Source organism: Marmota marmota, unplaced genomic scaffold (assembly GCF_001458135.2).
Source record: "Marmota marmota marmota unplaced genomic scaffold, marMar, whole genome shotgun sequence".
Taxonomy (NCBI): domain Eukaryota; kingdom Metazoa; phylum Chordata; class Mammalia; order Rodentia; family Sciuridae; genus Marmota; species Marmota marmota.
The window spans coordinates 34,188,130-34,205,102 of NW_026000174.1; the positions used below are offsets into that span (position 1 = coordinate 34,188,130).

Sequence of the window (16,973 nt, forward strand, 5' to 3'; positions counted from 1 at the left end):
GTAATATTTTGTAAAGATTTATAACTTCTACTTTTTGTTAATTTTATTACCACCCTGTCCATATACCTGAATCTAAAAACTTTTTAAAGGAGAAGAACTTTAGTATTCTGCATCTTCCTGAAACTAGGTATGAGAAGATTAAATCTTCAAAGGATAGAAGAAAGTGATAATGTTCATTGAAAGAATGAAAATGAGAATATAAACAAGCTGAGTCTCAAGGAAGAGTCATAGACTGAGCCTCAGTCCAATAAGTTTCACACTCACAAAATGCTTGTGATTCTTCAACATTCAAAAATCTCCACATAACCAGAAAAACAAGACAATTTTAATGAAAAATTTAGGACCATTAGGCAAATACCACCTTGGAAGACTTAATAGTTTGATGGTTAATTAAATATTATTATAGGGGCAAGTTAGTTTTTCAAGTTCGGAGCCCAGGAGCCCCCGCGGCCGTCGCGTCGGTGCCCACCGCCTGGGCCGGGATGGAGATGCCGGTCGTGAACTTGAAGGGGCTGCATCGGGTTCTCGGGCTCCTATGCCTGGGCCAACTTCACCATCCTGGCCCTGGGCGTGTGGGCCGTGGCTCAGCGGGACTCCGTGGACGCCATAAGCATGTTCCTGGGGGGCTTGATGGCCACCATCTTACTGGACATCATCCACATCAGTGTCTTCTACCCACTGGTCGCCACCTCGGACACAGGCCGCTTCAGCGCCGGCATGGCCATCCTCAGCCTGCTGCTCAAGCCCTTCTCCTGCTTCCTGGTCTACCACATGTACCGGGAGCGTGGGGGCAACCTCCTGTCCCACGATTTCCTTGGACATTCTCAGGAACATAGTGCCTATCAGACAATTGACTCCCCAGAGCCACCTGCGGACCCCTTTGCAGTCCCAGAGGGCAGAGGTCAAGCCACCCGAGGGTACTGAAGCAGCCCCCGAGCCAGCCCTGCTGCAGCACCTTCCTGGTGCCCGGGACATCCTGGTCCCCGACCTCCCTTCCTTGGACTCCCTTCCTTGGGCCTCACATGGAATGTGTCTCCTGGTCCCTCTCCCAGGGGCTGCTGGAATCAAGTGCCCTGAGAGGCCAGGAGCCCCCGTGGCTTCCAGCCCATGAACACACCTGTCCTAACCTCCAAGGCCTCCCCTCCCCTCAAGTCTCCCTCGTCCCTAGGCTGGAACCCTGGCTTTCTCTGCCTCTCACTGTGCCATGCAGACCCTGGGGCACGTCACTCCTGGGTGTGGCTGGGTCAGGCCTCTCAGGACCAGTGATGGCCACCTCCCCAGGCCTCCCCAAGTCTGTGTCATCCTTCTGCAGAATGCTGAGCACTTCAGGTCGCTCCCAGCTCCGGACCTCATCCAGCGTGGCACTGAGGTCCTGTGCTCAGGTCACTTGATGCGGGGCCTCGGGCCTAGAGGCAGGAGGTGTCTGCAGCGCCCAGCAGCCACCACAGCCTGCAGAGCGAGGCATGGAGATCTGAGGACGTCCGTGGCCAGGCTGCATCTTGTGCCACTCTTAATCTCCTGGCTGTGCTGGGCGGTTTCTCCTTGGACACCCAGTAGAGCCCGGCTTGGCTCGGCCCAGCCAAGGCCACAGCTGAGAAGGCGCTGGGCAGTGCACGGGACCTGGATCAGAGGACCTGGCGTTGGCTCGAACCCTCCTCTGCCACTTAGTACCTTCAGTGTCTCCCAGGAAGGGCTGATCTTGCCTGTCCAGAGCCAACTGTGATGTTCAGGTAAAGTGAGCGGCCCAGGCAGGACGCCTGCGTGACAGCACGCTGTCCACAGTGAGCTGCTCCCTGAGCCAGTGGTACTGTTGGGTCTGGAGGCAAGGGGTGGCCTTGTCCTGCAGCCCCTGTGTCCTGGCCACAGACTGACCCATGTCCAAGAGCTCCTTGGATCCCAGGGCCAGGGCTCACCTCACTTGAGGCCATTAAGAGCTTGCTCTTCTGTCCCCTGGGCCCAGGTTCCTGGGCTTCTGGAGGGGCGCAGCTCTACCCGGCAAGGGCTTGGGCCCACAGTGGGGCCCTGGTGCCTGCTCTCCAGGGAAGGCATGCTTAGAGTCATCAGGAGGATCCAGGCTGAGGCAGGAGCCCTGAAAGGAGGAGCCCTCTGGGCAGATGGGGGAGGCTGCTTGGGGCCCGGGGACAATGGGTGGCCACGGCTATGAAAGCCTGGAAAGAGCGCGTCAGGAGACAGCGGATCGGCCACGGTCCACTCACCGCCTGGGACACCACCTGGCAGTTACAGTGAACGAACCTGACCACGTGCCACCGCTGCTCCCAGATGTGAACAGACTGCAGAAGGCGGGTGCAACAGGAGAGCGCTGGTGTACCCCTGAAACACCACGGCACGCCCGTTTCGCTCTTGGGTGTGCACGCAGAAAGGGGTAAAAAGATGAGCTAGAAGACACATGTCAGCTTCATGACTGCAGTGGCCTGGGGGAGGGCGCTGTGGCCGAGAGGAATGGAACTCAGAGGCCATCCTTTCCTCTTCTCTCGTGGGTCCCTGGACCAGGAAGGCCTGCAGTGTCCATGCTCTCTGACAGGAGTGGGTCAGGCTTTCATGGGAATGAGAGGGAGGCACGGCCTGGCTGGGCAGCAGGAGCAGCCCATGCAGAGCCTGTGCGCAGCAGAGGGGACAGTACATGACAGACCACAGTTCCTTGTCCCCATCCCCCAAGTTTGACCCACTCTCTGGGGGAAGGGCCCGAGGAGGCCTGCTGTCTCAGGAGGGGTTCCCCAGAAGCCAGCCGAGGTAAGGGCCAGGAGCTGGGCTCTCTCAGTCATGCCAAGGGCAGCCCTCGGGGCGGGGGCAACTCTGGAATTTTTGTTTGTTCAGGTGCTGGGGTGGAACCCAGGTCTTTCTGCCTACGAGGCCGGGCTGTCTCATGAACCACAACCCCAGCCCGTGTCCGCCATTCTAGCAGCATCAGCCACAGGAAGGAAACTCCTCTAGCCTGTGGTCACCTCTCGCCTCTCGCTGGTCTTCTGGCTCTAAGAGGTCTCCTGAAAGCGCTTGCACTGCAGGCACGGTCAGGGCGAGGTGGTTAGGTCATGAGAGCTGTAGCTTGACCCCTGCGATGGAGGAATGGTTAGGATGCACACTGCGAGGTACCTGCAGGCCGGGTCACTGGGGCATGCCTAGGGGATATGTCTTGCCCCTGGCTCCTCCCCCTCCCTCTGCTTCCCAGCTGTGGTGAGCTGAGCAGCTTCTCTCTGCCATCCCTTCCCCCGACCCGGATGTTCTGCCTCACCTTGGGCCCAGAGCAGTGGAGTCAGCCAACCAAGGACCTAGACCCTGGGCACAAAACAGACTTCCTCCTCTGGGTTGCTCCCACCAAGCACTTTGGTCGGTCACAGCAACACAGAGGTGACATGCACTCCTGGAGAGCTGAAGTCACTTGTCCGGTTTGGACATCATCTTGTTTTCATAAAGTGGAGCCGACCACAGGATGAAGCCCCTGTTGGACAGGCCTCACCACGGGCCTGTCTCCAGAGTCTCCAGAATGGCTCAGAAATCCCAGCTCTCGCAGCCTGTCTCCAAACTGGCTCTAGAGCTTGTAGCCTTGATTTAAATCCCAAATGAACCCTGGGACCAGCTACATAAGAGATGACAGTCTCTGAACCTCACTGTGCCTTAGTTTCCTGATAGAAAAAAATGCATAACTCAGGGATTAGGGAGGCTTGAAAGTGGTGTATAAATGTTTAATAAATGTCCATCTCATTGCCTGTATGACCATGCAATTATTCAGAGTGAGGAAGGGGGTGACCAGTCTGTCTGCTTATCCAAACATCTATTCATTTATTATGAGTTTACAAACATTTATTGAGTGTTTTCTACAAGCTTTCAGAAGAGAGGGATATTTTCAGGAAGCAAAACAGAGGTTATCCTCACTGGCCAATGCAGAGCTCTGAGGTCCAGGTCTCCAGGTGCTTGGTGGTGTGGGCACAGCCGTAGTCCAGAGACTCTGCAGAATCTATGGGTTGTCATAAAACATCCAAATCAAAACTCAGAATCACAGGTTTGAGCTTGAGGAGAGCTTAGAGCTCTGAGATCAGTGACTTAAAAAATGTTTTATAGGGCTGGGGTTGTGGCTCAGTGGTGGAGCATTTGCCCAGCATGTGTGAGGCACTGGGTTTGAGTCTCAGCACCACATATAAAGTTTATCAACGAAAAAATAATTTAAATTTCTTTTAAATCTGTTTTATTTCAAACTTTCTTCAGAAGAATACCTATTATCCAGAATGTAAAAGAGCCAATATGACAGCACCCTCCTTGCTGCCAGGGAACCTGTGGCTCCCCGGCCCACAACATGGAAACTGGGGACAGGCCCAGAAAGAGGAGCCTTGCTGCCAGAGCTGGACGGTGGTGATATGGAGCTTGGGAAGCCGGTGGAATTTTAAAAGAAGGGAACAGAACTTTAAAAATGGAAAACGATCGAAATCAGAAACTCAATGGCTAGGTTCCTTCATAGAATAGACGACACCTGAGGAGAGAATGGGGGCCTGAAAGATGTGAGGACTCCACCCAGAGACGGAATGAATGAAAGAGAGGTCAAGAAACGGGCTGGAGGGAGAGACACAGAGACGCGGTGCTGGTTCCTGAGGAGTTGAGGGAGGGGAGCAGCGTTCAGAGAGAACGACAGAACGTTTTCAAAGGGGAGAGGGCAAAGCTCATGTTAGAGTCTGTAAATAAGTCAAAATAACACCTGGCATTTTGTCAGGGGAATGTTAAAGTTCGTAAACAAGTCTGGATGGTGCCTGGCAAAATGCCAGAGGGAGTGGTTTGAGAAGTAACAAAAGCGAGCCATTAAGTGTAGAGATTCCTGATTGGTTGACTGATGTATCTAGTTTATGCTAATTAGATAAGCTGTGTGGAATGTATAAATACTGCTCCTGTCCTACAATAAACGGCTCCCACTCCTGCTGTACACAAAAAATAAAAAATAAATAAATAAATAAATAAATAAATAAATATTATTATAATTTTACACCCAAGGTCTCAGAGCATTGTCTCATAAGAAAAGAGAAAATGAGTTGTCCTTTGTATCTATTATTTTTGAAATTTCTCTTTTTCAAAGTTTTAGGAATGAGAAATGAATTTGGAAAGAAAAATGCTTTCATTAATAACTGTTTTCTGACTCTGTAAAATCAAGAATAACTATTTTATAATAATTAAGAACTTAAAACACTTTATTTGAAAGGAAACATTGATTTGTGAGTTCCTCTTTGATTATAACCCACAGATGATAGGGCTCTGTCACTTATGATGAACAATACCCAAAATAGCAAAGAATAGTCACTGATTATATGAGTGCATTTTTTTAGCAGAAGAAGCATACTTTTGTGCATTTATTAATACCAGACAAGATCAGATAGTCATTATAAAGGGAAAGAATGACAGAGAAAGATCAAGACACTATGAAAACATTGAAGCTCAAACAATGATCTCCCAAGTATTAAGTGAATCAATATTATGATTAGGTTTATCTTATTACCAAAATGCCATTGAGTAATTCTTATAGAACTAATCATCTCTAATTAAAGACACAGTCTCTTAATTTTTTGTTAAATTTATTTGTAAAAACATTCTGAAGGGCACTTTGGCAATATCTAATGAAAGTTTTATATTTTAGTCAGCTTTTTCAACAGTGTAACCAAAAACCTGACAAAAAGTGTGTTAGAGGAGGGAAATTTTGCTTTGGTTCATGGTTTCAGAGGTTCAGTTTGTGTTTGGCAGACTCCATAGCCCTGGGCCCAAAGTGAAGCCGAAAAACATGGCAGAAGAGTAGGGCAGAGGAAAGCAGTTTGAGACATGATGGTCAAAACACAGAGAGAGTGCCACTCATTAGAGACAAGATATAATGCCCAAACTCATGACCCCCAATGACTTCCTTCCTCCACTAATACCCTTCCTGTCCACAGTTACAGCCCAAGTAATCTTTACCTTTGAATCAATCTTCTGGTTATGTTATACCTCTCATAATCACTTCATGTCTAAATCATAACATTCCACACTTGGCTTTCAAAGATCATGTTCATGCCACAATGCAAAATACATTTAGTTCATTTTCAAGAGTCCCCATAACATGCCAACAATGCCCAAAAGTCCAACTTCAAAATCTCATGGCATACTCAACAGCAAACTCATGGATGTTATTCCCTTTAAAGAACAAAAGCAAGCCACATATATCCAATGTATAATGGTACAGAGTAAAAACATTAAAACTCATGAAATGTCAATCATTCTGGGAATTTCGCTTTCCTGAAAAAACTTGTGTCCTATGTAAGCATGTTTTAAAATATGAATAAATGAAATGACCTAAAGTTCTGATTACAGGAAGTTATCTAAATAATCTATAACACATCCACAAGATTGAATACTCTGTAGACATTGAACACATGTTTCAGAGGATTATTTAATTATACTAGAAAATAGTCACAACAAATTAAATAACTAGTGTTACTATTCCATAGCACTACAGTTTTTTTGTTTTGTTTTTTTTTATGAAAAGTGTGAAGAGTCCAGAAGTTGTGTGTAGCATACAATAAAGAAAAAATACAACTGTGCTGAAGGAAGCCTGAAACTATTGATTGTGTTTTGCATTGATTTCTACCAGGTCACAAGGCAGCTACTTGCTCATAGGAGACAGCAGAAATGAAAATGTATTACATTTTGATTTATTCATTTATTATCTGTTTACTTAATCATCTATTCATTCAGTCATCATTTTTTAAATGCTTGCCACCTGCTGAGCATTGGACTAGATAATGAAGCATGACTAAAGAGTGGGTAGAGATAAAGCTGGTTAAGCACACAGAAAATGGCTCAAGAGAGCCTCTGTATGAAGTGTCCAAGATGTTGGGATAACTTACAGGCAATGAGGAGTCACTGATGAATTTTGAGCAGGGAAAGGACCCTTTTCACAGTAGGGAAAAGGCAGAACATAGGAGGAAAGAACATAAGTACGAATGTGATAATCATGTTATTTGGGGGTAGTCCAGTGAAAGTCAAGGAAGAACTGAACCAAGTCAGTTGCCTAGGAATGGTGACAAAGGTAAAAATATGACATATTTTTATTTGTACAAATACACATTGAAAATATTTACTCTGAATAACATGTATCTATAAGATATATAAGTATATGTTTATTTCAAAATTTCTATGTTAAAATAAGTTTCAAAAGCCAACCACTCCAATAATGGTCCACAGATAAATATTCATGCATGAAAAAATTGTCATTGATCCAAGGTAAAATTAGAAGAGGGAGGAAATTGTGGTAAAATAAAGCTCTATTTATTCAATTCAAGGAAATGTTTTTTTTTTTCCCTATGATTATGTACTTCAAACCCAACATGCATATTTTTCTTTAATTAAATGATAATTTCAGAATAAATTAATCTTACTGTGTTTTTCTGATATATACTAATTTGGTAAAATAACACATTTGCTTTTTTAAAACTTTACTATTAGATGAAATCATAATTTCTGGGAACTGCTGATCTAATCTAATACACAGTCTCTTCTACTCAGTGTCTTAAACCCTCTCAGCTCTTCATCTGTCACCCAACTTGAACTGCACTGGGTATAAGGAAGTCAGTACTTCATGAATAACCTCATCCTGTTTTGGAGTAGCTTCAGATGCTTGGTAATTCTTTTTTGTTAGTCCTGTTTTGGATAGTTCCATACTTTATTAATGATTTTATCATATCCATTTTATGAGTAGCAAAATGAGAAAGGTTATCTAATTTGTGCTAGCTAATGAGTAACACAGCTGAGACTAACGTTGCTAGGTCTACTTTATTTCAAAGCCCATATTTCTAACAAACAGGTTATGCTACTTCTAACTCTTTAATAAATCTGTGATCATCAGTCATAAACTTAAGGGCAGTTTTTATGCTTTTCTGAGTTTAAACTAAGGTGAATATGGCTCATTTATTTAGTTGCTGCAAATGTGGCTTAATTCTTTCATTTTTTAAAAAAAATCATGATAGTCTCTTAATGTGTGGCTTACTATAAATTATTTGCAATTTGTATAGGAGTCCATCTAGAGTTATAAATAGAAGATGGGCTTGGCTTTGAAGATACACCCACCTGATTTTGAGTTCTGGTTCTGCCACTGACAAGTTCTGTGACAGCTATTTATTTACCAGTTTGGAATACCAGTTTCTGCACCTGTAAAATGGGAATGATACACAGTAGTGCTACTTTGATGATTTAATGAAAAACTCTAGCCCTAAGGAGCTTTCACTGGTTTAGCTAACAGAAAAATAAAAATAAAATAAATAAATAGAATAAAAATTCAAGTGAGTGTTTATTTGTGCCATGACTATACAGATATTGATAGATTAAAAATTAACTAAAAATTAACTGTCAAAAATGTTAGCTCCTCTAGATCTCCAAGATAGCAAAATAATAAGGGAAGCTAATCAAGGTTGAAATTTTCCTATTGTTCTGATTTACATCAGAATTCAAGGATTATTTACAATTAACTTTCTATACTTGTCCCTCATTGATCACTTGATGCATATGCTTTCCTGGAATTGGATTTTTATCCAAGCATAGCAAATTAAACTTCCGATTGAACAATTAAAACCATCAAGCTGATGAATACAACTGTGCTCTGATTTATCTGGGTTGGCTTCTGGCTCCCAGGCATAAATGAGACTTTCTTTGTTTTCAAGAGTAGCCTTGCAGGGTGGCTCAGGTAGCACAGGCTGTGACTGATTTCATACTTCCACCATCTCCAGGCATCTCCACGCAAGAAATGGAGGTTCTTCAGGTATTTGGGAGTGAGTCACTTATGATGACTACAATGTCACTCTCCCTTCATGGCCATTAGGACTGGTTTATTAGCCAAAGAAAGTGACTGTCAGAAGAAACTATAATTGGCATCTCATTCTGCTTTAAAAGAAATAGGTAGAAAATAGGTAGGTAGATAGGTAGATAATTAGATAGATTTTATAAATTGATCCTCAGGTTTTCTCCTTGGTCTAATCATACAAAGGAAAGCATTCTGTTAAAACACAAATATAATGCTCTAATGCACATATCTTTGAATTCAGACCAATGTGGGAAGGAATTTTAACTTTAACATATAACCTATAGTTGTATACCGTGGTTATGTGTTGCCCATCTTTGGTACATACTTGACCACTGAGAGCATCAGTTGGATCATTCTGAAAGTAGAAAACACAACACCTACTCTGAAGGACTATTGTTAAAACTAGGGATACTGAATAAAGTACTCAGCAGGTCCCGTGGCACATAGTTGACACACAATAAATGGTAGCCTCGATAGAAGCTGGGCTGCTATGGTTTGAACATTTTTGCGCCCTCCAAAATTCATGGGTTGGAAACTTAATGCTCAATGCAATATTGTTGAGCTGAGGATAGTGCCTTTCAGGAGATAGTTAGGTCAGGATAGCTCCACTCTCGTGAGTGGATTAAGCCACTATGGAAAGGGCACACCAGAGCTGATTCTCTCTTCTGACATGTGAGGACACAAAATTCTTCCTCTCTAGAGGACATACCATTTGGAATCAGACCAGACCACTGAAGGCTTGATCTTGGATTTCATGGCCTCCAAAATTGTGAGGAAATAAATTACCTATTCTTTTATTCTGCTACAGAAGTAAAACAAGTAAGATTAAACTCTGTTACAATCCAAGGCTCCCCCTTTAGCGGCTATAGAGACAAAGGATACCTAGAACATATACAGATATATTACAGTCACCTGGAACATTTTATTAATGTTGTGAAATCAGACAACCATATGAGAGAGAGAAATGAGCTGCCTTAAGCTTTTCTAGAAATTCAATGTTTGTCACATAGAAAATACCTGTCCTCATTCAATAACTACAGGGGTCACGCTTGAATTTAACCTTTTGAAATCATATATTCATTTAAAATGACCCTGAACAACAAAAGCAACACCTGCAGATAATTTCCAATAATATCAGATTTCTGAAATAAGATTGGAAACTCATTTGAATGATCACAACTTATTTAACTCAGAAAAGAAGGAAACAGATTAAAAAAAGATTGTCCAGAGATCCAACATGGCAGGCCAGAAGGAAGCAGCATTCTGTGTCACTCTGTGACCTGGAATTCAAGTAGTGAGAATACTGCTTCTCTGCAAGCGATATCCCTGGCTCCCACGCAGGAATCACCATGCCCATCCAGGGAATCCAGACCTGTGCCCAAATGAGACCATCTGCAGCAGCAGCAGCACCTTCAATCAATTTTCATCCACCCACCTGACCAGAAATCACAGACACTGCTCTCACAGAGGACACCAGGCAGCTTCCCACGAGTAGTAACTCCGGCTACCACTCTGGTTTGGACACCCATCTACCAATGCGGGGCTCCCCTGGTCACCACCATCCTGGGACTCTGCAGCAGTGGACATAGTTCCCTACACACAGTAGGCTGCCTGCACCCAATAACTTCACATAGGCTTTGAAGTCAGCCAACAGCCACACACTGCATGCCACAGAGCTCATCTCTGAACTCATTGTCCAGCACCATCTCCCAGCTCCCCTCCCATCATCCGACACCCCGTTGTTGAAAGCAGGCAACTCTATCTTGGGCCACCTTCATCACCATCTTCAGTGGGGGCAACTCCCAGTATGGAACTCTGGCTGGCTATAGGTACCCAGTTTCTAACTCCCCACTGTCCCCAGTAGCCGCTACCTTGGCACAGTAACAACCTGGTTACCTTCACCATCCTGAAGGCAGATACCAGCTAACAATAGATGATACCATCCATTTGATGAGAAGAGAAGCAGGATAGTGGTCTCCAAACAAACCATACCTATTTCTTCCTTCACTACTTTTTTTTTCTTTCCCTCTGTATTCTCCTGCACTCATATCCCCAACATATGTGAAAACAAGCACTTTGCATGAATTAGTATTTTGAGGACTGAGACACCTGAATAGTACATTAAAGTTGTGTTGTATATTCTACTTTTTTTCTTTTTTTCCCCACCAATTTTTACTATTTTAACATTTTTAAAATTATTCTTAATATATGTGTTCATTTTATGTACTCTACTGTCTTCCCACTTACTTGTCTACCCAAAATTACTTCCTCTCCCTTCTCCTGCTACTGATTTTACTCTTTAGATATCTCTTTCACACTTCCTAAGACATAATAACTCTATATCCTCATCTCCTACCTCCTCTGCATATATCCTACTCCTCACCCCAGTTATTTGTCCACCATCAGAATGTGTAAACCCTTTTATAAACCTACTAAGTATATTGTAGATAATAATTGAATTCACCCGTTTTGTACATTGTGACCAAACTGTAAATGTCTTAATAGCAAGTATTTGTATATATTATTTATATTGGGATCTGTTAACATTGTCCTTTGCCTCAAAGGAGAGGTATTCAGATCCCTACAGGGGCACTACAAGCCTATAGGGTAAAAACAGTAATGCCTTAGATCCACAGTGCTAAAAGGGAAGGTACACAAGTAATAAAAAAAAGAAAAGTAGAGGAAGTGTCCCAAATATATCAAGATAGCACATTTTTAGAATCCATAGCCAGCACAGCAGAAGAAATGACAGAGGAAGAGTTCAGGATGTACATAATTAAAATGTTCTGCAAATTAAAGAATGATATAAGAGAGTAAATACAGGCAGCAAAAGATCATTTTGACAATGAGCTACATAAACAAATACAGGAAGCAAAAGATTAATTCAATAGGGAGATAGAGGTTCTAAAAAAACAAAAAAACATAAATCTTTGAAATGAAAGAAACAATAAACCAAATTAAAAGTTCAATTGAAAGCATCACCAACAGATTAGACCACTTGGAAGATAGGACCTCAGACAATGAAGACAAAATATGTAATCTTGAAAACAAGGTAGACCACAAAGTGAAAGTTGAAAGAAACCATGAGGAGAACATTCAAGAAATATGGGATAGCATGAAAAGACCAAATTTAAGAGTTGTCAGGATAGAGGAAGAGATAGAGTTCCAAACCAAAGGAATGAGCAATCTATTTAATGAAATAATATCAGAAAACTTTCCAAGCATGAAGAATGAATTGGAAAACCAAATTCAGGAGGTTTACAGAACACCAAATGTACAAAATCACAACAGATCCACACCAAGACACATTATAATGAAAATGCATAACATTCAGAATAAGGAGAGAATATTAAAAGCCAGGACAGAAAGGAATCAGATTACATATAGGGGAAAAACAATTAGATTATGTGTAGATTTTTCAGTCCAGACACTGAAATCTAGAACATTCTAGAACAACATATATCAAGCTCTGAAATAAAATGGATGCCAACCAAAAATCTTATATCCAGCAAAATTAAGCTTTAGACTTGATGATGAAATAAAAACCTTCCATGATTAACAAAAGTTAAAAGAATTTACAACTAGAAAGCCTGAACTATAGAACATTCTCAGCAAAATATTTCATGAAGAGGTATTGAAAAACAACAATGAAAATCACCAAAGGGAGGAATTTCACTAAAGGAAAACTAATCAAAGGAGAAACCAAATCAAGTTAAATACCAAAATTAATAAAATATTGTTGGGAATACAAATCATGCCTCAATAATAACCCTGAATATTAATGGCCTAAACTCACCAATCAAATGGCATAGACTGGCAGTTTGGATTTTAAAAAGACCCAACAATATGCTGCCTCCAAGAGACTCATTCATAGGAAAAGACATCAACAGACTAAAGGTGAAGGATTGTGGAAAATCATACCACTCACATGGACTGTGGAAGCAAGCAGGGGTTTCCATTCTCATATCAAATAAAGTAGACTTTAAGCCAAAGTTAATCAAAATGGATAAAGAAGGATATTTCATACTGCTGAAGGGAACTATTCATCAGTAAGACATAACAATAATAAATTTATATGCCACAAACAATGGAGCATCTACACTCATCAAACAAACTCTTCTCAGGTTCAAGAGCCAAATATACCACAAAACAACAATTTTGGGTGACATTAACACAACTGCATAGATCATCCAAACAAAAGCTGAACAAAGAAACTATAGAACTCAATAATACAATCAGTAACTTAGACTTATCTGAAATATATAGAATATTTCATACACTTTCTTCTCAGCAGCACATGGATCCTTCTCTAAAATAGACCACATATTATGCCACAAAGCAACTCTTAGCAAATATAAAAAAGTAGAGATATTACCCTGCATTCTATCAGATCATAATGGAATAAAATTAGAAATCAATGATAAAATAAGAAATAAAAGCTACTCCAACACCTGGAGACTAAATAATATGTAACTGAGTGAACAATAGGTTGCAGAAGACATAAGGAATGTATTAAAAAATTTTTAGTAGTGAATAAGAACACACATACAACATATCAAAATCTCTGGGACACTATGAAATCAGTTCTAAGAGAAAAGTTCATTGCATGGAGTTCATTCCTTAAAAGAATAAAAAGTCAACAAACAAATGACTTTACATTTCAAAGCTCTAGAAAAAGAAGAACAAATCAACCCAAAAGCATAAGAAGACAGGAAATAATTAAAATCAGATCTGAAATCAATGAAATTGAAAAAGAAGAAACAATTGAAAAAATTGAGAAAACAAAAAGTTGGTTCTTTGAAAAAATAAATAAAATCTACAAACACTTATCCATTCAAATGAAGAGAAGGAGAGAGAAAACTCAAATTACTAGCATAATGATGAAAAAGGAAATATCACAACAGATGGTACAGAAATACAGAAGATAATTAGAAATTATTTTGAAAACTTGTACTCCAATAAAATAGAAAATATCAAAGGCATTGACAAATTTCTAGAGACATACAATTTCCCCAAATTGAATCAGAATGATATACACAATTTAAACAGATCAATTCCAAGTGATGAAATAGAAGACACCAACAGAAACCTACCAACAAAGAGATGCCCAGGACCAGATGGATACATAGCCAAGTTCTACAAGACCTAATAAAGAAGAACTAATAACAATACTCTTCAATTTATTTCAGAAAATAGAAAAAGAGGGAGACCTTCCAAATTCATTCTATGAGGCCAATATCACCCTGCTTCCCAAATCAGGCAAAAACAAATCAAAGAAATAAAACTTCAGACCAATATCTCTAATGAACATAGATGCAAAAATTCTCAATAAAATTCTGGCAAATCGAATACAAAAAAAATATCAAAAAGATAATGCACCATGATCAAGTGGGGTTCATCCCAGGGATACAAAGTTGGTTCAACATTCAGAAATCTATAAATGTAATTCCTCACATCAATAGACTTAAAGACAAGAACCATATGATCATCTCAATAGATGCAGAAAAAGCATTCCACAAAATACAGCACCCCTTCATGTTCAAAACACTAGAAAACTAGGGAAAACAGGAACATATCTCAACATTATAAAAGCTATCCATGCTAAGCCCTATGCCAACATCATTCTACGTGGGGAAAAACTGAATGCATTCCCTCTAAAAACTGGAACAAGTCAGAGATGCCCTCTTTCACGACTTCTATTTAACATAGTTCTTGAAACATTGGCCAAAGCAATTCGACAGACAAAAGAAATTAAAGGGATATAGATAGGAAAAGAAGAACTCAAATCAGCACTATTTGCCAATGATGAGATTCCTATACCTAGCAGACCCAAAAAATTCCACCAGAAAACTTCTAGAAAATAGTAAATGAATTCAGCAAAGAAGCAGGATACAAAATCAACTCCCATAAATCAAAGGCATTTTTGTATATCAGTGATAAATTCTCTGAAAGGGAAATGAGGAAAACTATTCCATTTACAATAGCCTCAAAAAATAAAATATTTGGGAATCAACTTAACAAAAGAGGTAAAAGACCTCTACAATGAAAACTACAGAATGCTAAAGAAAGAAATTAAAGAAGACCTCAGAAGATGGAAAGATCTCCTTTGTTCTTAGATAGGCAGAATTAATATTGTCCAAATGACCATATTACCAAAAGCACTATACAGATTTAATGTAATTCCAATCAAAATCCCAATGACATTCATCATAGAAATATAAAAAGCAGTCATGAAATTCATCTGGAAAAATAAGAGACTCAGAATAGCTAAAGCAATCCTTAGCAAGAAGAGTGAAGCAGGTGGCATCATAACACCAGACCTTAAACTATACTACAGAGCAATAGTAACAAAAACAGCAGGGTATTGGCACCAAAATAGACTGATAGACCAATGGTACAGAATAGAGGACACAGAGACTAACCCACATAATTACAGTTATCTTATATTAGACAAAGGCATCAAAAATGTACATTGGAGAAAAGATAGCCTCTTTAACAAATGATGCTGGGAAAAATGGAAATCCATACGCAACAAAATGAAATTAAACCCATATCTCTCACCATACACAAAAATCAACTCAGAGTAGATCAAGGACCTAGGATTTAAACCAGAGACCCTGTGTCTAATAGAAGAAAAAGTAAGCCCAAATCTCTATCATATTGGATTAGGCCCCTACTTCCTTAATAAGATTCCTTAATAAGATTCCAAGAATTAAAATCAAGAATTAATAAAGGCAATGAATTTAAACGAAAAAGCTTTTTCTCAGCAAAAGAAACAATCAGAGAGGTGAATAGAGAGCCTATAGCTTGGGAGCAAATTTTAACCACTTGCACATCAGATAGAGTACTAATCTCTATTTAGGGTATATAAAAAAACTCAAAAAGCTAATCACCAAAAACCAAATAACCCAATCAATAAATGGGCCAAGGAACTGAACAGACACTTCTCACAATGTGATACACAATCAATCAACAAACATACGAAAAAATGCTCAACCTCTATAGCAATTAGAGAAATGCAAATCAAAACTACTCTAAGATTTCATCTCACTCCAGTTAGAATGGCAGCTATCAAGAATACAAACAACAATAAGTATTGGTGAGGATGTGGGGGAAAAGGCACACTCAAACATTTCTGGTGGGACTGAAAATTGGTGCAGCCAATCTGGGAAGCAGTATGGAGATTCCTTGGAAAACTTGGAATGGAACCACCATTTGACCCAGCTATCCCACTCTTTGGTGTATACTCAAAGGACTTAAAACAGCATACTACAGGGACACAGCAACAGCCACATCAATGTTTATAGAAGCACAGTTTACAATAGCTAAACTGTGTGGAACTAACTTAGATGCCCTTCAGTAGATGAATGCATAAAGAAAATGTGGTATATATCCACAATGGAATATTACTCAGCAATAAAAAAGAATAAAATCATGGCATTTGCAGGTAAATGGGTGGAGTTGGAGAATATCATGCTAAGTGAATTTAGCCAATTCCAAAAAAACAAATGCCAAATATTTTCTCTGATATAAGGAGGCTGATTCATAGTGGAGTTGGGAGGGGAAGCATGGAAAGATTAGAGGAACTCTGGATAGGACAAATAGAAGGGAGGGGCAAGGGGTATAAAAATGATGGTGTAGGGCTGAAGTTATAGCTCAGTGGTAGAGTGCTCACCTAGCTCAGTGGTAGAGTGCTCACCTAGCATGGGTGAGGCACTGGGTTCAATCCTCAGCACCACATAAAAATAAGTAAATAAAAATGAAGGCATTGGGTTCTCCTACAACTAAAGATATTTTTTAAAAATCGTGGAATAAGATAGATATCAATACCCTAAGAACAGATATAAAGACACAAATGGTGTGAATATACTATGCATACAACCAGAGATATGAAAAATTGTGTTCTATATGTATGTGGATTGTAATGCATTTTGCTGTCATATATAACAAATTAGAATAAAAAATTAAAAATTAAATAAATAAATAAACAAATAAAGAGGAAAGATTGTCCAAAAATTAAACCAGTTCAATAGAAGGAGCATATGAGAAAAGAAACATTGAAGAAAGTCTATATGCTAATGTCAAGGCATTCAAGCTGTTCTACCTTTAGCTAAGTGTTAAATCCCCAGGGGCAGATGGTAGATGAATCGTT

The 16,973-nt window shown here is 40.4% G+C and overlaps 1 protein-coding gene across 1 annotated transcript; it reads left to right on the plus strand.

Moving 5' to 3' along the window:
* The first annotated feature begins 489 nt into the window (after positions 1 to 489).
* On the plus strand, positions 490 to 3,729 carry LOC107158379 (type-1 angiotensin II receptor-associated protein-like). The gene has a single exon (XM_048788494.1). The coding sequence runs from the start codon at positions 613 to 615 to the stop codon at positions 922 to 924; it is 312 nt and encodes a 103-aa protein (XP_048644451.1). The 5' UTR covers positions 490 to 612; the 3' UTR covers positions 925 to 3,729.
* Positions 3,730 to 16,973: the final 13,244 nt, after the last annotated feature.

Coding starts and splice junctions, on each gene's coding strand:
- LOC107158379 (XM_048788494.1), top strand. CDS start 613: ATGTTCCTGGGGGGCTTGATGGCCACCATCTTACTGGACATCATCCAC.